We start from the raw sequence: 22,434 nt of genomic DNA on the forward strand, positions 1-22,434 counted from the left end.
CCTAACAAAGATAGCTTTGTGCGCAATCGATAGGTCGAACGCTGCTCGACGCCACTGCCACTGCGGCGTGTCCCTCGCTTCGGAATAGCTAATGAAATTCAATTTATTGAGGTCGAACCAGCTTCAATTCAATGAAGCGAATTATATTTGACCGTCGCTGCGGTGGCTTCATAATCATTGTTATGCCGAGAAGTACGCGATGTTTTCTTTTCTTCCTCTCTATCGCGACGATGACACATCGGGTTGCGATTGTCGAAGCTGCACGGCTTTATTTTCCATTTCCCTCCGGTGCAAAATCCTTGCGGCGAGCGGAACGTTTCCCAAGACCTCTCGTGGAAAAACACACGCTGCTTCGTGCACGATTTTCGGGCGACGTTCGTGTCTATCGGTCAGGTTCAGGTCAAATTTAAGACAATTGCGAGCGAATAACATTCCGTGAAAAGTCGATGGCTATAATTAGCCAGCGTGGAGCAGCGATAGGAATACGCGGCAAATTTACATAGCGCGCAACAAGAGCTGTTAAGTCGCCGACGCTTTCGTCTCCTCTCGTAACGCCACGCGCAACCAGCTGGTCGAAACGCCTTCACCATTACTCATCGGTCTACTAACTTTCTTTGCTATTCCACGAGATGTGACAAATCGAAAATTCAAATCACGCGCCCGTCAATGACAGCACGCGCGCACATAAATCCCCCTCCCCCGGCGCCGAGGAACATAAACACAGAAAGATTATCTCGGCTACCAAATCGCTTCCGCGATCCGACTTATGTTAATGCCCCGCGACGAAGTGAGTCACGCAAAAAAAAACAACAATTGAGTTATTTAGGTGGATGGCCTAATATAGACGCACCTGCGTTAGAAGGACGGTCGATGATGGACAAGCCTGCGTTGCGATATTTTCGGAATGTTTATTTACGAGAGTTGTCTTTTGTTTTCACGCGAAGTGCCCGGCGACGCTAAGCATGCGCAGTTTCCCTTATTATTTTCGTCGCGACGACGACCACGACGACGAGTGAGACGAGCATTTTCGAAGTGACGGCCGAGAGACGACTCGTTTTGCAATTCACTCCGCGAATAGAATATTGTTTTATGTAATTTCTTGACGCTTTTCGTCGAGTTTAGCAAACTTCAGAGCGCATCTTAATAGCGAATCATCAGCTAAGACTTCTGTACAACTTAGATTGGCATTCGGCGCGGCAGCTTTATTTATAGCGCCCCCCCCTCTCTCTCTTTTTAACAAGATAAAATGTTGCTACAAGCGAGATAATAATATCCCTCGCGCGAGTCGGTGAATGTTTACACTTGGAAATTCACTGGCTGCTTTCTGTATTTATAAAAATCTGTAACACAAGGCTCCCAAGTAAATTCTAAACGTGCGGTTTTTAATAAAAGTGGTTACAACTTAATTCTATCGAAAGTCTGCAATGGTACGTTGCCGGAAAGTAGATGCGAAGTTGCGAGATGCATGCAATTAAGCACTTTGGAGTGTCGTCAACGCGAAATGTGGATCCAACATGGCGCTTGTGTGTGGGACCGACTTGCCAATTATCGTCACGTATTCCTAAGCAAAAAGCAGCACAGCCGTCGAAGAGCTGAATAAAGATCAGCGAGGAATAGCGTACGCTATTGCTTTGCGGGGAGAAGCATCCACGAAATAAAAAAAAAATAACAGGATTCGATATCGTGCGGCGCGGCTAATGGAATCACAGATTTCCTGTCGAGGACAGCCTGCGAAAGAGAGAGAAAGAGAGAGAAAGAGAGAGAGAGAGAGAGAGAGTTTACAAGTTTTAATATGAGGCGAATAAAGTAACAGCTTGTGCCCGATAACGTTGCCTTTCCGCTGGTTGCGTAGGTGCGCGCGCGCGAGTTCGTACACGTGTATATAGTGTATCGACCGAACTTCAGAACGCGGCGTCGAGGCTGAACTTCTATTCTCGTTGACTTTTCTTGCGCACAAAAATGACTTCTCTCTATTGATAGAACGCTCGCCTTGCCATTTTCACTTAAAATCTTGTTTGCTCGATTCGCCCTCGCGCGCAAACGCATTGTTTATTGTTCCGAATCGCGCGCGGATAACTTTCGTAACGTCTGGCGAGGCGTAAATCACGAGGAAACGGAAAAAAAAAGCAACGTCGCGATAAGCTGCCGAACGTTAACTTAATTATCTCGTCGGAGATAGTCGAAAGAAAATTAATTTCAGGGTTGGCTGGAAAAAGAAAAAAAAATTTTAAAAAAACGAGCGCCCGTGGCGGCGATAAACACACATCGTCGTTGACCGACGATTAGCATTTTCCACGCTCGTACAATCGTAAATTTAATCTGCGTTGTATTGTAAATAAATGCAATACGCACGCGCGAAAAGAGACGAGAGGTCCTCATGTTTTATTGTTTTTTTTTTAAATCTCTAAATAGCCTTCTCTTGCTTGTTTTGTTTTTATTTTTATTTACTTTTTATTGTAGCTTTGACGAAAGTTAAAATTACCTAGATAGCCCGTGCTTGTGTTTACATTACACGCCTGGGTAAATTAATAAGACTCGTTAATTTACGGGTGTTTTTACTGCTTTACGCGAAATTGCAGTGCCGCAACATTGAAACATTGACTCTCTTTGATCCTGAATTACTTCCGCCCGTATGAATAGCGTATCTACTCACTTGGCTGCAGTAGGCAAAGCTGCAGCTTTACTACGACGTCGGATGACTGATCGTTTATTGCTGACACAGGTGACTCTTTCGTTTTGTCTATTTCATTTGAGAGGCTTGCGTGTTTTTTATTTTCTCTTTCTTTTGATCGGTTGAATTTCCAAGAATTAACCTTGTTGCTACAATTATTTGTTGGAGATACGAATGTTGAAATATTTGCGTGTCGTGATCGTATCGTATGTTTTAGTATTTATAAGATATTTTCAATTAAAGAAACAATAAATAGTTTCCGCGGAGTCATTGATTACAAGTGAAACGCGGCTGCAGTTTCCATTTTTCTTTTTGCCAACAAGATTTTTAATTTTCGTGTATCGAAATCGTTTGTCGAAAAATTCATTAACTTTATGTACCGACGATTGGAAATTTTCTTTGGCATTACTCGATGAGTCATTCATCTTGCGTGCCAATAAATTTGAAGTTATAAAAGCTGAAAACGTGCGATCTTTATGGGGAGTTTGAAGTCGGCGTAGGTACCTGATTTATCGATTCTGCGGTCCGAGTGTTGCGTTGCTATACCAACTCATTTTTAATTCTCAATAAATGACTGTATAATCACAGTCAAGTAAAACGGATAATCTAGCAAAGTATGCGTACCAATTCGAGAGTATCTTCCTGCAATCGTAGATTGTCCGACGTTCGTAAGTCGAAACAAATGTTACAGTCGCGGAACCGCCCGGCCGCCGCCCTCACAAGGAAAAATAAGACGACCGGCATATCCGCGAGGCTCGAAGAGAAAAAAAAAAGATGAGGAAGGCAGCAACAATGTTACATCTGGTCGCTAATTACCGCAGCAAACGGCCTCGTTTTCGCTTCTTCTCTCGCATCCTGCCGTCGTCGGCGAACCGAAAAAAGATAAACATTCCCAGACGTGCGCTTGCGCGTCTTCTTACGACACGTACAGCCTCGTGACGCCCATACGTCGTCGTCGATTCGCGCTATTCTCGTATACAGACGCAACTCTCTCCCTCTCTCTCACCGTATTGCCAGCGCGTGCGTTAATCGATCTGTCTGCTTTTTGCCATAAAGCCTCTTGCCGTCGAGTCGATTTATTCGCCAATACGATGGATCGCGAGCGAATTGTCGAGAACATAATCGCGAGCTCGCGACGGTATTCTCGCTTTGCGCAGCCTTGCGCCACGATCGTCGAATCGTGGCCGAGAGGCCACGGAGACGACGCGGGTCACCGAGTTGCTGCGCGGATTAATTCGGAAGAATACTCGCGCCGCCGCCTTCGATCGATCGATCGCGAGGGAGACCTCCTCGCGACGGTGTAGCGACGTACGTATATATATATATATATATATATATATAGAGAGAGAGAGAAAACAGTCGTTGGCCGACGGCAGCATCGGCTGCACTGCGTCGATTTGCTGGCTTTGTCGCAGCGACTCGGTCGTCCGCCCGTCGCCAAATTGCCGCGCGCCGTGCTCGTCGGCTCTCTGTATTGCCGGCGTCGCGTTGCGCGATCACGTGCGTTACATCACTAGCCGCATGATTTGTTTGGCTTTTATCTGTCGAGCACGCGCACGGTATCAATTTGCCAGTGCAAACGAAAGCCGCGCAGATAAGCTCAAAGCCACGGCTTTGACAAAACAATCTCGCTCGAGCGCGTCATTGTTTGTACTTCAAAGTGCGGCATTCAACCGTCAATATTTAGTATCTTCACTCGTCGTCCTTCGCAGCTAATTATATCCAGGCAAAACGACAAGCTCCGAACAAACTTTCCGCGTGCACGCGCGAAAGAGAGAGAAAGAGGAAGGAGGGACGAGACACGGAGGAGACGCGGAGGAGACGCGGAGGAGACGCGGATCGATCCGCGGCGCGCTTGCAAGCTCTCCGCGTTTATCGGTCCACCTGATGTGTCGATGACGTCACGCGCGGAGAGCGCGAGAGAGAAAGAGGGTGAGAGGGCGAGCAAAAGGTTCAACGACCTTTATCTGGCCGACGCAGCCGCGTGCGAGCTCGTTAAATTCCGCTTTCCAATGCGCCTCCCTGGCTGCGGAAGGGGCACTCTGCGAACTCGCGCCAGCTCGCTTTTTTGCTCGCGCGTCTGTGCACTGCCGCGACGGCTTCGCTGACGCGCTCGGCGTCGCGCGCTGACCAAACAACGTCTCGTTAGCGGCGCGTTGCGTATCGATTCCGGGCGCGTCGAGCGGTTCGCTCGCAGAGATAGCGAAGAGCCCGTCGCCGAGGACACGCTCGCCTCGGAGGTGTAGCGCGGCCGCTGTGCGGCTTCGTCAAAACTGCCTGCCCCCCTTGCTGATGAAAGATGTGTTTTGTTAATGTTGCAGATAACGCCATGCAATACGCCAGCGACGCCGCCGAATTTCCCGGACGCCCTGCTGGCCTTCTCGAGAATGTCGGCGGGCGAGAAAACGCCTTCGGGTAAGTGTTTCACACTCTCTCCCCTCCTTCCTTCCTTTCCTCCCTCCCTCGCTCTCTCGGCTTAATTAAACCCCCGAGCTCTTTTGTCTCCGCGCGCAAGACACTCGCCAGCAGCGGGCGCGTGTCGGCATTCCGAGCATCCGCGCTCCGCTCGCGAAAACAAGAAGCGCGCCGAGGAATGTAAATTTGGTCAATTATCGGTCGCTCGCGAGATAAGCGCACGGATGAGAGGGAGTACGCCCTCGCGGCGAAGGTGTGCGCGCGCGTGGGTAAAAGTCAAGGCTCCTCTCTCGCCCCCGTGGTGGGCGACGCAGACTCCGTAGGCAAATTTCGAGAGCATCGATCGCCCCGCGACAGCGAACGTCGGAGGAAAGGAAAAAACAAAAAAAACAACATTCTCTCGGGTTTATCGGCGGCCGCGGCACGTGCGCTCGGCGTGCCACGACGGCGGCACTCCGTACCGCACTCACACACTCTCTCTCTCTCTCTCTCTCTCTCTCTCTCGTCGCACGCTTCGATTGCTATTATACGCACATACCCGCGAGCTTATCCATCTCTTTTTCTTTTCCTTGATTCTTCGTACACGCGGCGTGGCGGAGTGGTTCTTGCCCTCGTCGCTTCGGCGGATTTTTCATTAGAGGCAGACTTGTTCTCGGTCCCTCGACTCGACGCGCAGCGCTGGACAAAGCTGGAACGGCAATCGCGCGTCCGGGTGACAACGCGAAAGTTCGCGTTTTGTTGTCGCCGCGCGTTATTCCACGACACGTGCGCTCTATTACCGTTTGCGCGCCTCCCGCCTTCCTGTCGGGCCGAAAAAGAAAACAAGGAAGGAGGATCGACAAATCATGTTAAATGCTTCTAGCTAGCCCGAAGCTATTCGCGTGCGCGTACATATATATAAACGAGAGGTGGCGTGAAAATAAACGCTTTCGGAGCGGAGCCTCGAGGGAAAGTGACAACTGTATATTTGAATAAAAAAAAAGAGAGAATAAAAGCAACGATCGTCCACAAAGTTATTCTGTTGCGTGTGATGCAACGGCGCGCGTGGCTTCTTTTTCTCTTTTGTTTTTACACGCGATAAGACGGCCAGACTGTTAACCTCCTTTTTCGTTCTGCTGACCCACTCGATTTGCTTTTTTCGTCTTCGCGACGCAAGAACGCAGTCGTTTCGTTTGACCGGCCTGTAAATAAAGCCAGGTTATGCCGATTATAGACTCTTGTAGGCACTTACGAGCTTGTCGAAAAGTTGCTTGTCCCCTTAGCCATTGCGAAATTGCATAAGTAAACCAACCAAGGATCAAACGAGCTGGGGAAAACTGTCAGCCGCGAAAATTGCGAGAACGGGAAGAAAAGTTTCCGCTCGCGACGGCTTGTTAATGGATCGTTCGCTCGACTAAAATCCGAACTTACGCCTCTTCCCCATCTTTTGTTATACTTTCGCCTGCTTTTTTTAGCTTGCCAAAGCTGATTTCGGCTTAATTAGCTCTATTATTGCAATCGGGAAGCTTACTTTACGCCACTTGTACGTTTCCACGATAGCAGACAAGTAATTGCTTTCAGCTCATTGATTTCTATATTTTTATTTTTTACGCGTTATCGAATCGAATCGTATTACGTACGCTAACGAGATTTTTGCGAATTTGATATCCCGACGTAGTTTTCGCTATTGCATTGCTGAAATAAACTCAACTTGAGCAATATGTTTTCAACAAAGGGATAAAAATTTTGATTGATTTTCGATTCGGATAAGGATGCTTGTGCTTTTTTTATGCTTGTTCGAATGTCCGCATGACGTTAGTGTTTTGATCCGATTGACATGATTCCACGTAAATGTCAGCCCGAAATGGAATTTCGTGTTGCAGGTATGTCGCCCAGTCAAAACGGCGTGCAGCACTCGGGCCAGCAAGGCGCGGCGTCGCCCAGTCAAAACGGCGTGCAGCACTCGGGCCAGCAGCAAGGCGCGGCGTCGCCAACGCAGCGGTCTAGCGGCGGCCACGCGCAGCATCACAATCATCACTCGAACCACGTGAATCATTCGCCAGCGGCCACGGCAACGGCGCATCATCATCATAATAACCAACAGCAGTTCGAGCCTCCTCCAAGATAAGAGAGCGCGTGAGATGCGCGTCTCGGCAGCGCACCTTTAGTTCCTCAGAGAGCCGATTAACAATGCGACACACACTCACGGACACGGACGCACGCACATCGACATATATACAAGTTTTACACGATGCCCACATATCTTCCGTAGCTTCCGTTTTGTCTGTTGTTTTTTCTTTCCTCCTGGCGTTGCTTTCCGTTTCCTGTGCCGTGGCTGCTAGCAAGTGTGTGTAAACTCTCACTTGCCGATCGAAGTTGAAAGGGAAAATAGCAGCAGATCCCTACGCAATATTTCTTTCTCTTTTTTAAGTGTCTTTTATTACCTTATACCGTTTTAATGGATTCGAGTATAGAGCCGCGTAACAACCATACGTAAACTTCCACTTCGGCGACAAACAAAGAAAAGGTTTGGGCGACGTTCGAGTCCTAATTATATAAACAACGAGTTCTAAGTGTATGTATGTATGTTGTGTGTGTATGTGTGTATGACTGTCGCTACTCTATATATGTTAACGAGTAGCAACAAACCTGTAATACTATAGCAGCTAAATGATGAGATGGAGTTGTCGTACCCCTCGACTCTGATTTTTTTTACACCAAAAGAGGTGTGTGTAGCTAAACAAATGAGAAAGGAAGAGACAGGAGGCGTCGAGCGCGAAAAACAGTACAAAACTAATAACAATGAGTCTGATGGCTCGCACGCAAAAAGTGTGCTGTGCAGACCCGCGACCGTTTTCCTTTCTGTACATAGTCACGCCGGTGTCTGACTTATGGAATTTCATGTGTAATCTATGTGTATAAAACAAAACAAAACTAAAACTTTGTCTCTTAGACGTTATAACGGTGTTGCGCTGACGATCTTAGTTGCACACTGTGCGTCGACTCTTTTCTCTTCGTTTGGAAATTGACGCAGGGGATGACGCATTTATTTGATAAAGCAGCGACTTTTCGATACCGCACTCGATAATTTGAGGAAGAAAGAAAGAAAGATGATATTTTCCTAAATACGACATGGCGAAAGCATATATATGGGCAGTTTAGAATTGAATTTAGGAGTGTGATGATGACGGAAGCATCTTACTCCCATACACACACATACCACAAATCAATAAATGTAAATATTACAAAAAGATGCACGCGTCAGCGTGACGTTCGTGAGGAAGCGTAAATGTCGTTGCGTTCAATGAAAAAAATTAAAAAAATTAATAAAAAAAAATATTCAACGTTGATGTTACTCGTCGTAAGTGTTATGAACAAAAATGATTAACAAATGTCCACGTGTGTGTTTTCCCCTCCGCCGCGAGAAATAAACGAAGATGGCCAAAAAAAAAGCGAAAAACAAAACACACCGACTGAACGCGGACTGACGGAAAAAAGCCGAGAGTAGCCCGGTTACCCTTGACCCTCTGACGTGCGCACGTGTCAAGTCGCTGCCCCGCGCAGAATGAGAGATTAAAGTACTGCCTTCGTGTTTCTTTTCGTTCTTTCTTCTCCGCTCATCTTCGCGTCTATCACTTGTTATCGATAATAAGAAGCGTCCCTATCCCTTCATCAATTTTGTAATCATTCTTCCCTACTATACTATTCACCACATAATTAATGACCGAGCAATATCGAGAACGCCTATAGTATACAATCGCACAAATTTGCTCTTATTTCTTTGCGTTGTCGTTCTGTAGTTGCGCCAAACTCTAAACGGAATTTTTATATTTGAGAATTGAGTTCGTATTATTTTTTTTCTTTTTCTTTTTGCGACTCGTTGAGAATAACAAAAAGGGAAGAAACGATGAGTTTTGTTTCGGCAACTATGTGCTGTATATAATAGAGAAGCTGTACTATGGAAAAAAAATTGTAAATTAGTTCGTATATAACAAAGTGAAAAAATATATAGGATATAGTTTGTATTTAAACGCGATATTATTCAGTCGGTAATAGATGTTATGAGAAACAAACAGTTTTATAATGTAGACTTTTAATTTGAGAGTCAAACTTTCTTGACCATTATCAACGTGTATAAACAAAACATTGTGAAAGTCAAAAACTACATCTGTATATCGTCTAAAAAAAGGAAAATTTATCGATTTTTTAAGTCATAAGATCAGAATGTCTAAATATTCGATATTTTTGTATTTGTTAGACACGTTTTTGAATTGTTCTGATATTATTGATAGTAAAAACAACGATTTCTTCTTCATATTTTTTTTGTGCATATACAAGAACGTTGCATAAGTAGTGTAAAAATGAAGACGAAAGAAACACTTGTTAATAATAGTACAGATAATAGACTTCTGCTTCAGATTATTTGTTGTTTCTGCTATTTCAATGATCTACTGATTTTGTTTTCTCTGCTGAAAACTTTCATGACTTTCAGCAAAAGAAATACATAAAATAATAATTTAGATAAAATGTGTTAAATGACGTTGCGATCGAATCGAATCTGTTTGTTTTTTCATGTAAATATGCGATCATATGATGACAGCGTGTGACAATTATATGATAATAATGATAAGTGATGGTATAAATAGCAACAAACAGAACACTATGTGTTTTCCCCTTTTATGAAGAAGAATGCTTTAACGTTTATTAAACAGATATCTCTTACACGTTTACGGCATTTAGGCTATTATTATGTTAATAACTATTATTGCTATTATTGTTTATTTGATTATTAATTATAAACAATGTTCACTGTACATAATTACAAGAGAAAGAAAAATATCTGAATAAATCATTAATAATGGTGCTTTTATAGATGATTTGTTGACTCGACCATCCTTTCCCACGTGTTTAATAATTTTCAATTAAATAGAACAAACTTTTAATTATAAGTAAGAATTATTTATTTGCACAAATATACATTCAATTTTTACTATTTGAACTATATGCATATAAAGTATATATATTATAATAATATAAACATTACAAGTTTGAAAACTTGTACATAAAAATTTACTTAAAAAAGTATTCATTTAATTATATCATCTGATTGCAGCATAAGCATTTTTCGCGTACTGTTTATTGCACGATCTGTAAGATAATGTATTAATCGCCGTAATAAGATTGTTATTGTTATTGAAGAAGTTTTATTTAATTAATATACGGTAACTTTATGAAAGTATATAATATTTATACTCAAACGTTGCATCATTTTACATCTCAGCCGTTCAATCTATATACGATTGTTATTTTATGCAATTTATGAGGACCTAATAATCAGTATCGCGATCAGCTTTTTACGCATGGATCAAGATTATCAGTAGCTAATAATCATAAAAAGTATATACAACTTTACTCGAGAATCGTATTTTTCGATCAATGCAAAATTGGTTTGTTTCTATAAAATATAAAATATATACAAGGTGACCATAACTATCGACAAATTCATGATACCAACAATACGTACATCCATGATCGGCAGAACTAGTTTTCAGCAAAAATTTATGTCGCTGTCACTCCACGATTGAGACCAAACCATCTGTCAGGTACTGGCAAGAAATACTTGTGCATTGCAGTAATAAAACGAGCTCGATACTCGATTGGTGACACTATCGTTGGTAATTTTCCTTGACTATTGGTTAAGATTTTTCTTTTTAAAAGTGTTTCGATCTTTTTATCCCACGTAAATGTACGGATATAATCTGAAATTCAATACATTTTAGCAAATAGTTTCGTTTACCATTCAAAACAAAAATATTGTCAATTCAATCGGCACTAATAAAAAAGAAAGAATCGTTACTTATTTTCCAACTACCATTGATCAAGTCTTGTTCTAGAATGCAAGTTATTAATTCTTACCAATTATGCCTAACACGAGCTCGTCTGAATTCGGTTCAAGGCCTACAAGTAGTGAATAGTCCATCACACAGTTGTCTGCCAAGAATTTAGTATCTTCCTCAATAGCCTTGTTCAAAACGGCTTTGGCATGTGGCCGTATATACAATGGGGAGTCACAGCTCACTAAAATAAATGAAACCGTTTAAAACATCGGCAAAACGTTAATAGAATGATTTACTAGATGTATAAATCTAAAACTAATGGGTTAGTAGATTAGAACTCTATTTTTGTTTACTATTTAATAAATTCTCGTCCAGTAAAACTAATTCTCCCTCCTCGACCTCTTCTGGATTCACAAGTCGATTCCTCACCGAGCCTTTTAGATCAAATTTATCCGTAATACTTCTGTTGTAAAACAAATTTTCCATAACAAGAAAATTCATTTGAATGGCTGCACTGGATTGTGTGTTTCTGAATGATACGCGATAAACTCCTACAATTTTTCCCAATAGAGTTGGTTGATTAGTTTGCTGACACTTTTCCATGTAAGCGAAGTAATTTGGCGCAAAGTCGAGAAAAATTTGGAGGTCTATAGGTTTCATCTCTTTCAAAATAAATCTATCATCTGTGAAAATAAAATTTATCAGTATTCTATAAGGTAAACGTGAAATGTAATAAAATTAATAAAATTATAAAATAATTATACCTCTTGTTTTGCAAAATGTGCTTCCACTTTTGCCACCTCGTGCTGCCCACTGCACGCTTCGACTTAAGCTTCTAGTATAGCCGTCTTCACCGCAAGAAAGTACACGTTCTCTCAATGCGGCAAACTGAACAGCAAAATATATTTTGCAAAAAAAGTCCGTCGTTGAATCGGCAAATTGAACTTCCACGAATATCGGCTGTGGTGGTTTGGTTTTTAGCTCATCATCTTTTTCTGTAGCCGTTGACGTAGAAGATTGCGTTGCTTCCATTGTGCTTCCAAGTAATGGCTTATCAGTTTCCATAGGACTACCCTGTAAAATTTAAGTAAAAAAACAGCAGGATAAGTGATTCGGAATAGCCTCATTTTTTAATGAATAATATTTACGACTAACCAGTATATGAGGATTGGGACTAGTTCCTCTAAGAAATGATAACATAGAAGATTTCTTGGTTTCGCCAGATTGTGTGACATCGGACACGTTCTCTTTGTTATCTTGTAATTTTCTTTTATTAAGTGGACTCGGAGCTAATTCTGGTGGCTTTAAATCTCGAATTTGTGATTGCACTGCATGTTTGTACTCTATGGAATCCAAAGCGTACGCTATGATGGAAGATGGTTCGGATTCGTACACAACTATTGGTACTGTAGAGCTACAAGACAAAATTATTCCACTTTGTTGTAAACATTATTACTTTTTCAGTATTTCGTTGATTTTTATCGTGTTTTTACCCAAGTGGTAATAAATGATGTTCAAAATAACCCAATGGACTTGGTATTATATTCATTGTACTCGTCGAAGGCAGCAACTGCGATAGAATAGTCTTCTTCTTCTTTTTCTTATCAGGCGCCTCTTCGGAAACTGTGGACATTGCATCTGAATACGTCCGATGACGTGTTTTCGGAGAGCCTTATTAGTACGAGTACAGTAAAAAAATTTACAATTATCAGAAGTATCCTTGCGTAATGTCATTTTTTACAACAATATTTTCAAGCATTAACCCGTAAGCTTACTATAAATCTATATAAACATGCATTTAGCAAAATTAAAAAAATGACATTAATCTACAAGTACACCTAATAAGCATTTATGAAATAGATATCCCATGCAATTTCACCTTGCAAAACGACAATATCATCAGGATTAGGTAGTGTATGTGACTCAGGAACTTCGTTATCCGAGCTTTCTACTACATTTAACTTAGCTTCTTGAATTGCCGCGATCGCTTCAACGGCATTATAATCCGCAGACATAGGACTTTGATCTTCGGCCTGTGACTCAAAAGCATTGTCTTCGGTGTTATACCCATCATTTTCCTGTGTACCACCAATGTTAGTGCCGGTAGTGATGGGTGTACGTTCGGTCGCTTTACGAGTTAAACGATCATCCTTCTTCTTACTGCTTGCTTCGTTAATTTTGGAGTTCCACGTTTCGACTGCATCAGCTATCACACGTTTCACGATCACTATGTTGTCCTCGATACGATGCACCAAATTTTGCACTTGTTTCTCCGAAGATTTTCCTATAATCATTGAATTATTGTATTTTTTTTTAGAAAAAATTCAATAACATAATTCTATAACTTACCTTCGGTCTTCTTATTTTCCAAAGGAGGCAAAGTGAATTTGAGCTGTAGCTCGTCGATCTTGTTTTTAAAATACTGCTGATCCTTGCTTAATTGGGTTTTTAAAGAAGCTAACGTTTCTGAATCCAACTGCAGTCCATTAATCTTTTCTCGCACGCAGGAGAACATTTCGTCGCCCTTCGTTCCCAATCCTTTCATTTCTTCAACGATGCTAGCGTATAGCTTTGAATCGTAACTTATGTGAATAAGCGGTGGTGGTAATGATATCTCCCATTGTGATATCTTGCAATAACGCATTACTGCCAGCATATTACGCTTACAGAAGAATTGATGATGGTCATGGTGTAGTGAATGTTGGCATGTATCTGTGCCACGTCGAGTATAAACACTACCGTGGAATCGAAGTTCAAGATATTTAGCAAACGAAAGCGACCAAGTGTCGTCGGAAATAGGGACTACAGGCGACACGCCTTTGCACTTTGTACACTTGCTCCACATAAAAATTTGATTTGATTTCTCCTGGCCTGTAATATCAAAGCTTTTAATGAAATTCTAAATATACTGTTGGAATATTTTAAAACGTTTGGTAGTCTACCTTGACTGAAAGGATCTATGTTCATTGCACACAAACTAATGTGTACGCAACCACCGTCATGCACAAAACGACGGACGTGCTGAGCAATCTGAGCCCTACAGTTTTGAGCTGGGCACTTGTATTCTGTGGTAAGACAGTAACGTTCCAGAAAGCGGCCCAAGGCAATATCGTTGCGTCCATAAAGATCCATATTCACCACCCAAGGATTAACACAAAAAGCTGGGGTATTATCACTGTAATTTGAACAAGTTTTATCGCAAATATTTCGCTTGGTGCATTAAATCAATGAGTATATTCATTGATACACTTACGTATTTGTATTATGCAAAAAGCTACAAAACAAAACGGACAATCTCTGATGACTAACAGGATCTAAGCAATCTGGCCACATAACTTGCTGCTGTTGTTCAGATGCTTCACTTTGCATTGAAATCGGTTTTTTTTCTAACAATGCTGGATCTATCTTGTCAAGACGACTTCCGCAAGCTCGAAAATGCGCCAACATATTCTGCACTTCACGGCTGTCAGCGCTCAATGTTAATTTTATTTGAAGCAATGGATGAGGTGGCTTCAATATAATGTTTGGTTGTGAATTTTCGTAATTTGTAGTATCGCTCAGTTTTGCACCTGTATTAAAGAATGTTTAATTAGTTTAAAATAAATACATCGATATAATTGAATTTTAATAACATGTCTATGCTATACCTTTAATTTTATCAAAAAAATAAGCTGAGTAATACAGCTCCTTAGGGAAGAAACTCCTTAGTACACAATTCCTGCCAGGCTCAGTCTCGAGATAAGGTATCGTGAATTTCAAATACGGCGAAACACTGAGAATTGTTCCTTCGAGAGCTTTCTTAAACTTATTCAATAATGGCAAATCTGCTACACTTAAGCACTGCCCATTAGGACTAGCTGGATCAAATACTTCCTCGTCTCCATCTTCATTAAGATATTGGTGGAGAGGATCGCTTCTGTCGCTAACTGATTGACCATGCACTCGTTTTTCTTCGATGGATGGTCGGTCTTTACTTGGAGTTCTTGACTTATCGTCAGCGCCGGTTGCTTTACTGAAAAGATCAAGAGTACTGTTGTGATCGCCACTAGTATCGGCTTCTAATAGGCTTGGCTGAAACAAAATGATTGATTTTGTTACGTGAAATATATAGAGAACTAAAATTTAAATTTACCTTATCAGAATTTTTCAACTCGTCAATACTAGATTTAGACTTGGGCTTGAACAACTTCAAAGTATCGTAAGAACTCGTGGCGTTCATCAACAAAGCAGAAACTTGCTCAAAATTGTCATTTTTATTTACATCATCGTTATTTTCCATCTTATTACTAATATCACTTTTGTTAGGGATACTTTTGGATGCCGAAAATTGTCTATCAAAATTTTGCTCATCTACTGTTATGACGCTCATAGTCTCTTCAAATGACGTTTTTGGCTTTTCTGGAATGTTTTGAATATTTTCACAATCGCCTACAAAAATGTTGTTAATAAACACGTTGATTTGATTTATCAATAAAATAACAGTCGTACTTTGGTTACTAGCTAAATCTTTGGTTTTATTAGGCGAACTGTTACGCGACGATTCATCAAGAAATGCATTATCTTTTGATGACGGTGGTTTTGCAAACTCATCCATCAAAAATGACTTTTCAAGACGACATGAATACGCTGCAAAGATCATCATCGACGCAACATTCTTAACTTTCTTCAGTTTGCTTTGCGAGCCTCCACGTAACAGTACAGTTGCTCCAAGATGGGGATGAGCGCAGCCTTCGAAGTACATCAACGTTTTGACACCAGCTGTAAATTAATAATAATATTGTTTCGATCGACTATAACTTTTAAGCAAGCTTGACTTACTTTTTTCACTAGGAAAGTTTCTTAAATAGAACTTTTTACAAATTCCAAGTTTGTATCTGGCAGACATATGTGCATCAATAGTATCTACAATGTGTGCGCCAGTGCATCTTGCTAGCCTTTCAAGAATACTGAGTTTCACGTTCAAAACTAATGTCACGTTACACTCTCTTAATCTATCCTGTGCCAGTCTGGCCACAGATTTATGTACAAGGACAATGTCGGGGCCTAGTGCATTTATCCTTGCAACCGTGTGTCCTAAATACTCACTTTCCTGTTGAACAAAGATTTTTTAACATACTAGTAACAACAACGTTTAGCATTTTTTACCTGCATCAAAACTGGCTCTAAACTCAACAACCTTCCTTCGACTCTTTGATAGGTGAGACCACAGCGAAGTAGCAGAATTTTCGGGTTAGCAATCATTGCATCCATTCCTTTGTGTGCAACGTTCTTACTACATACAATACCGGATACGATTTCGCAGTCATTCTTGCTACCTCCCGGAGACTTTTTAATTTGCACGTACTGTCTGATGTCCATATCATCGGTGTCGTGATGTAAATCAGGTCTCACACGGTCGACTACTTGATGAGCTATCTGGAGGATTATTTCTGACCAATTTTGAGATAAACCCTCCTTGTTCAATAATTGTCGAAGAAGATACTCTTCGTGCTGTTTATAAGACGATCTGAAAGTTTTGATCAGTGACTTGTAAGAGAAAAATAAAAACAAATGCAAAATCTACATTGTTAGTTCAACTCACGTTAAACTGGCATAAACGCTCGATTCATTATAAGTATTTTTCAAATTAGCAGTTTGATGCCATCCTTCTTTCTCTTTAATATCTTGAACTAATAGTGTGTCATTAAGAAGATCCTCTGGAATTTTTGAATTATTGTCTTGCGATTGAAAATTTATTTCCTTTTGCTCGAAAATTCCGTCGCTACTATCAGTTGCTACTGATAACATGTCATCTGAAGTTGGTCTCTTTAAAGTGACCGTCGAAGCTTCGACGTTTAGATCCAAATAAAAGCTTGAACTGGATGATGGTATTCTCCCTTGCGAGATTTGTGGAAATTGTTTAGACTCATTTTCTGAATCTTCTAAGATAAAATTAAGAACTCGAACGTTGTTCAAAATAATGTATGTAAAACGTTTCAAAAACAATGTATGTAAAGTTTACCAGTATTTGCATCATATTGAGGAATGGTTTTAACCCATGCAGGTTCCTGAGCATCGCAAGGCGTTTGATTTTCAATTAAAATATCTTTACTATGTACTCGCGAGAGTTTGGCTGGCTTGAAAAGTGCAGGCGAATCGCTAAAGCAATTATCCATTAATACAGGTTTAACGAATCCTGCCTCAAAAAGTGCTTGACCTATTGCAGTTGCTTGAATTCTGTAACCATTTGTGGATTAATTAGAACTCATTATTAATTATTGTAGAAAGTTCAAGGAAGTAATTTACCTTGTTGCTGCTTTATTATGAGCTAGAAGCCAGTCAACTAGTTCAGTTGCAACAAAACAGTGATTATAACGGTTCAATCGAATTCTATGAGTTTGTAAAAGAATTGCTGTGTTGGATCTAAACACTTCTTCATAAAGCATTCGTAAAGATGCCGAATTTTGTAGTGCTAACGTTCGCTCCTGTGACGTTAAATAATTATACGGTGACCTAAATATAAAATGAAGTTTTAGTAATTAATTATCAACATTTACAATAAGGATATACGAAAAATAACAAACCGTCTAAAGGCATATTTTTCTTCCATATAACCAACACTTGTTTTCCGTCGAACATTCATTTCATCTTCTGTATTTTGATTGGCATTGGATTTTTGTAATGGTGGTAAAGTATTATTACCATATTTTTCTTCTAAATCTTCTTGTAGAGCTTTCAAGTCAGCAGACAGATCACTTCTCATATCTGATGATTGTAGGTATGACAAAACAACCTTGCAGCAATACGTGCAAACTCTCAAGTCACCTGTTCAAATGTTCAATGAATGCTTTTATAACTAAGATGAAATACTTTACTTAATAACTATATTTACTTAGATTACATTGCATTCATTGAAAGTTGAATTCAAGATCATTACCTGTACAACCCATAATTTTGCCTGGGATTTCATCACAACAGCATTTTGCACAAAAAATCTGACCACAGACTCGACAATGATGTCTTCTCCTAAATGTTGTAAACCTTTCTCCACATTCATAGCATTGTTTACTAACACTGTCAGGCATCCAATAACTTCTTAGTTCTGAATTCTTGTATGATTGTAGACTCTACAAAAATAGATGAAAAAATTTATAAATAATCAAATCTGAGTTCATGAAGATATGATTTTTTAACAAACTCTATACAGTGTTTTTTGAAGCTACAATGTTGCTAATGCGTTTCAAAACATTTGGTAAACTTCTGCCTTCTTCAACAGAGAAACTTAACAAGCTGGCAGTATCTTGGGAAGGAGATTTTTCTGCACTTTTTGATTGTTGCCATGAATCAGATTCTGTTGTTGAACCTTCATCTTTGGTAGTCGTACTTGCTGTATTGCTTGTCAAAGAACCTTTAAAATGATAAGAGTTTTGTCATACAACTTAAATCATATTCGCAGAATGAAAAATATGAAAATATACTTAAAGATAAGTTGTAGATATAACCTATGACATTTATTCAATTCAGATATGAACTTTACTACAGTGTTAATGTTGATGACATAAGTTATTACATTTGCAGAAAATATTGAATGTAAATGTTACTGATAAATATATCATATATCTACCTTTAGTGAAACTAAAGATCTTGGAAAATATTGAAGCGACGACAGGCGGATTTTCCTCTGGACTTAATGGAGCGAACTCAGTAAGTTTATTCGGTGAATTCAAGTTTTTATTCATCTCGACTTTTTCTTATTTTGTGCTATGTACTACACTGCTATCTTTTCCTAATTTCCATAGCCGTTGCCCCCTACGTACAATATAACATTCATAGTTTCAGAGCAAGGTTATTATTACACATATGACAATACGCAATCCGCTATCTCTTTATACCAAACAATCAGCTGATCAGATGATCTGCTGCTGATCTGAGAATCCTATTATGCCTAGACAAGGAGATGTTATGGTTAGACGTAATAATGTTTAAAATACTGTCGCGTTGGTAAAAGTTGGATCTTAGTCAGGAGTTAAACGAAGGTTGGTTAAAGGGATAGCGCCTTTATTATATGTAGTGTGTTTAGGTAGATAACTTAGTTCCTTATCTTGTTAGGACTGGGCTTCAGAAGAGATTTTATGAAACAGTCTCAGGTGTTTGCACTTGATTAAGATTTATTGTTGAAAGACAAGCTTATAATGCTTAGCAGAGTATAATTCCGATTCTGAGTAGCCAGATAGCGAAACTTAGAAATAATACAATAACTAAATTACTGAGTTACTACGCTTTTACTGAGTGAGAATCAGTATGAGTACGAGTATGAGTATTAGCTGGAGTATGAGCTATCGTGGAGCCTTTTTATACCATAGGCTGATGTGCCCCTTTTCTTGTTTTTGCAAAATTAATATGCGGTGAGTAATATTCACGGAAATTTTATGGAGAACATACTTAGTCTAATCTATCTCGCTAGATATAGATTTACAAATGTTCCCGGGAGAGTTGATACGATAGGAAGTTAAATTACCGATACCCAATTAGTTATCATAACCCGTCATGTGTGTTTTCGATGATATATATATATATATATTATATGGTGATTAGCAAATGTGTAACCTGTTTTATCGACTAACTGCCGCATATTATTAATCTTTACATTTTCCACCATTTTTGGATAGAAAATCGACAAAAGGGAAATTGTTTCATGTTTGGTCTCATGTTTGGTGGGCAGTGTGCCAGAAACGTCTAAGTTTTGAAAAGATAAACCGCACATCGCTGGCACACTGCCCGCCAAACATGGGCGTTGCAATGCTTCAGGCCCTCGCCACATATGCACATATGCGCGCGTACGAGGGCGTACAAAAGCGTACAAATTGCTAAAAATTTTGATAGTGCCAACAACAGAAAGTTACTACTATTTCTCGCTTCAATAATATAGTGTTATGATGCGTTTGTTCCGGGAGTAAGTGTCTTCGTTTGGGGCATGCGAGGAATAGTAGTAACTTTCATATACGGCCCTGGCTGGAAATGGAATGCTGAAATATGAACTGACACTGTTTTCCCGCCACTCACGACACGAAAATTATTAATAATTTTAATTTGAAAATTATGTAACGAATAGGAAATGCGATTTGAGGAGCTATCGAGGGAAATTAAAACCTTAATTTTGAGCTATCAAACACAACAATTCAGCAATAATTATTAGAGTAAATGAGCCTGTTCATGTACCGAGGAAAATCGCGATTTTCACGCATTTTCCGTTGACGAATCGAAATGGGAAATTATCATCGATATCAGGGACAATTAGAGCAATTAATACCGTTGTCAAAATTATTTGAACAATTTCCCTTACAATCGAGGGGGCTACCTTCACAGTCCTGTGAGAAAATGGGTGGACCACGAGATCTCCACATGTACTTTGAAATTGCTGTTCTAAAAAAGCTATTAGTAGTTTGATTCAGCTGTTTATATGAAATATTCTTTATTTCTGACCAAATGAAATAATTTACATATTACATTGATATTAAAATTAGTTGATCAATCGTTTAATTCGAGTAGACGTGGCGAACAGACCTGTCGTGGAACGGGATCAGCACTAATTAAGGTCCCCGCATGTTTTTAATGCTACTATACACATCGACTGAGAAATAGGTTAGAGTTAGTTTGGAGTCAGGCTAGGGATGGAGACTAAATACTCCATGGGTTAGGGTATATAGTACAACGCTTAGTGTACTCAATATATAATCGTCTACTGGCTCTCACAATTTCACATAAAGAATCTTCAAATACATTTTTATTTTGTTTATCCACGCTATATTGTTCTAGACAGTATTGTCAGGGTTAGATTTATATTTTGAAGTTCATCTTGATCTCGTAATCTCCAGAATTGCATGAACACTTTTATGTAGTATAAATGCAAAATTCAAGTTTTTGATTTAGTTATTTATATTAGATCAATTTTTATACATTTGTTATATCAAGCAGTGAAAATGTTGAGTATGTTAAGATATTGCAAGAGCAGAATAGCATTTTCTGTTCAGACAAAAATTATCCCTCGGAAGTATATGACAGTTTCAGAAAAAGTGGAAATGTTATTGAAGCAACGAGATCATGTTCCACACACTTACAAACTCATATATAGAGATCTAAATCATACATTTGTAGGATTTTCATACCATGGACTGAATTTTTTAACTTATATAACATTAACTTCATTGGCATACATGTGGTACAATGATATACCTATGCAAAAAAATTCACATCATTTTGCATTATCCAAGACTCCTATTGAACAAGTTATTGTATCTATTGGTATATGTAGCCTTGTTTATATATCATACTGGCTTCGCCAAAGATTTGTTCTTAGACTCTATTTCAGTGAGAAAGCACAAAACTATAAAATGATTTTTATTGGCCGAGTCCCATTTAGTTATGAACACATGGAATTTCCTGCAAAATCTGTAATATTTGCAACACCAAAAGATTCAGCATTTCCATGGAGAAATACAATATTCAAAATAAACAATCGTAAAGTATATTTATTTGAAGATAACTTTAGAACATATTCTGACTTCTTACATATGCTTAAACCTGGAGAGGAATGTACCTTAGAATAATTATTTATATGCAGTATCTAAATGTTTACATATAAATTGTATTTTGTGAATTATTTAAATAAATCAAACCTCTCATAATTTGATATGTAAGTTATATTATTAAAATCCTAACAATAGCAATGAAAAATTGTAATATTTTTAAATAAAGAAGTTATCTCCTTATCTAATGTCTTAAAATGCATCTAATTTCTTTCTAAGAAGTAGAACATACAATATTTTGAAACACATTGAATTTTAGTTATATATATACTACTATCCATTCCTATGCTATCTTAAAAAAGAGGTTTCAACTTATTATTTTACAGAGTAGTTGAATGAATATATAGTTAATATGAAAAAATATGGTAACATAGTATAGTTGATAGTTTTGTCAATTTTTTATAAAAGAATTTACATTAATAGTTATCAAATATTAAAAGGTAATATAAAAAGAACGAATTAACTCGATTCAGTAAGATTTATGAAGCTGACGCCCAAAAAATTTTTTTTTAAATATTTTTGAGTTTTCATGAGCAAAGCACTTTCTCCCTATTTCCGGATTAAGTCTCCGCTTAAAATTTTATTTCCGGATTTTCCGTTTTTAAGAGAATTGCGAAAAAATATCGGGCGTTTGAACAGCGCGCAATATGCATTGAACATTTTTTTCCTGTTTAAAAAGAAATAATATCGATAGAGGATGATAGCTCCTTATTCCCGGATTACGAAACAATTTTCCTTTTGTCGATTTTCTATCCAAAATTGAGAAAAATGTCAAGATTATAGTAATATGCGGCAGTTAGTCGATAAAACAGGTCCAACATTTGCTAATCACCAGATATCCCTATGAGTTCTACAATGCGTACAGTGCTAAAATTATTTTTCACTATACTCATGAACAAAAATCGATAAACCAATATATCAGATCTAGATTAATTATTTTTGCTTATAATATTAGATAAAATTACAT

At 39.1% G+C, this 22,434-nt stretch overlaps 3 protein-coding genes across 6 annotated transcripts; 2 read left to right on the top strand and 1 right to left on the bottom strand.

Moving 5' to 3' along the window:
- The first annotated feature begins 1,405 nt into the window (after positions 1-1,405).
- LOC131671846 (UBA-like domain-containing protein 2-B) lies at positions 1,406-9,923 on the top strand. Of its 2 annotated transcripts, none has more exons than XM_058948611.1 (3): positions 1,406-1,427; positions 4,993-5,086; positions 6,949-9,923. In XM_058948611.1, exons 1-3 carry the CDS (start codon positions 1,425-1,427, stop codon positions 7,191-7,193), a joined length of 342 nt encoding a protein of 113 aa, XP_058804594.1. In that variant the 5' UTR covers positions 1,406-1,424; the 3' UTR covers positions 7,194-9,923. The 2 variants fall into 2 exon arrangements, with proteins under 2 accessions (XP_058804594.1, XP_058804593.1); XM_058948610.1 differs by lacking the exon at positions 1,406-1,427 and adding an exon at positions 2,588-2,722.
- A 183-nt stretch (positions 9,924-10,106) lies between these two features.
- Positions 10,107-19,073, bottom strand: LOC131671844 (1-phosphatidylinositol 3-phosphate 5-kinase). Of its 3 annotated transcripts, none has more exons than XM_058948606.1 (22): positions 18,506-19,073; positions 18,087-18,289; positions 17,819-18,008; positions 17,466-17,706; positions 17,188-17,394; positions 16,904-17,118; positions 16,484-16,823; positions 16,048-16,408; positions 15,721-15,991; positions 15,391-15,660; positions 15,035-15,300; positions 14,550-14,973; positions 14,156-14,471; positions 13,845-14,077; positions 13,252-13,773; positions 12,782-13,186; positions 12,396-12,573; positions 12,058-12,316; positions 11,667-11,976; positions 11,256-11,585; positions 10,982-11,143; positions 10,107-10,824 (listed from the first exon to the last, which is right to left on the bottom strand). In XM_058948606.1, the coding sequence occupies exons 1-22, from the start codon at positions 18,618-18,620 to the stop codon at positions 10,625-10,627; spliced, it is 6,018 nt and encodes a 2,005-aa protein (XP_058804589.1). In that variant the 5' UTR covers positions 18,621-19,073; the 3' UTR covers positions 10,107-10,624. The 3 variants fall into 3 exon arrangements, with proteins under 3 accessions (XP_058804589.1, XP_058804590.1, XP_058804587.1); XM_058948607.1 differs by having other exon boundaries at positions 12,396-12,540; positions 15,035-15,330; XM_058948604.1 differs by having other exon boundaries at positions 15,035-15,330.
- A 1,211-nt stretch (positions 19,074-20,284) lies between these two features.
- Positions 20,285-21,644, top strand: LOC131671879 (uncharacterized). The gene has a single exon (XM_058948662.1). The coding sequence runs from the start codon at positions 20,862-20,864 to the stop codon at positions 21,486-21,488; it is 627 nt and encodes a 208-aa protein (XP_058804645.1). The 5' UTR covers positions 20,285-20,861; the 3' UTR covers positions 21,489-21,644.
- The last annotated feature ends 790 nt before the right edge of the window (positions 21,645-22,434 follow it).

Source organism: Phymastichus coffea, unplaced genomic scaffold (genome assembly GCF_024137745.1).
Source record: "Phymastichus coffea isolate CEN01 unplaced genomic scaffold, Cenicafe_Pcof_1.1 PCOF00137, whole genome shotgun sequence".
In the NCBI taxonomy this organism is placed as follows: Eukaryota; Metazoa; Arthropoda; class Insecta; order Hymenoptera; family Eulophidae; genus Phymastichus; species Phymastichus coffea.

Bases quoted from the DNA above. Each gene is read 5' to 3' on its own strand.
- LOC131671846 (XM_058948610.1), top strand. From the start codon at position 2,633: ATGAATAGCGTATCTACTCACTTGGCTGCAGTAGGCAAAGCTGCAGCT. The intron at 2,723-4,992 runs GTGACTCTTTCG...TTAATGTTGCAG, and splicing joins ATCGTTTATTGCTGACACAG to ATAACGCCATGCAATACGCC. The intron at 5,087-6,948 runs GTAAGTGTTTCA...TTCGTGTTGCAG, and splicing joins GGGCGAGAAAACGCCTTCGG to GTATGTCGCCCAGTCAAAAC.
- LOC131671844 (XM_058948604.1), bottom strand. From the start codon at position 18,620: ATGAATAAAAACTTGAATTCACCGAATAAACTTACTGAGTTCGCTCCA. The intron at 17,707-17,818 runs GTAATGATCTTG...ACATTTGAACAG, and splicing joins CAAAATTATGGGTTGTACAG to GTGACTTGAGAGTTTGCACG. The intron at 12,574-12,781 runs GTGAAATTGCAT...CGTACTAATAAG, and splicing joins TGATATTGTCGTTTTGCAAG to GCTCTCCGAAAACACGTCAT.
- LOC131671879 (XM_058948662.1), top strand. From the start codon at position 20,862: ATGTTGAGTATGTTAAGATATTGCAAGAGCAGAATAGCATTTTCTGTT.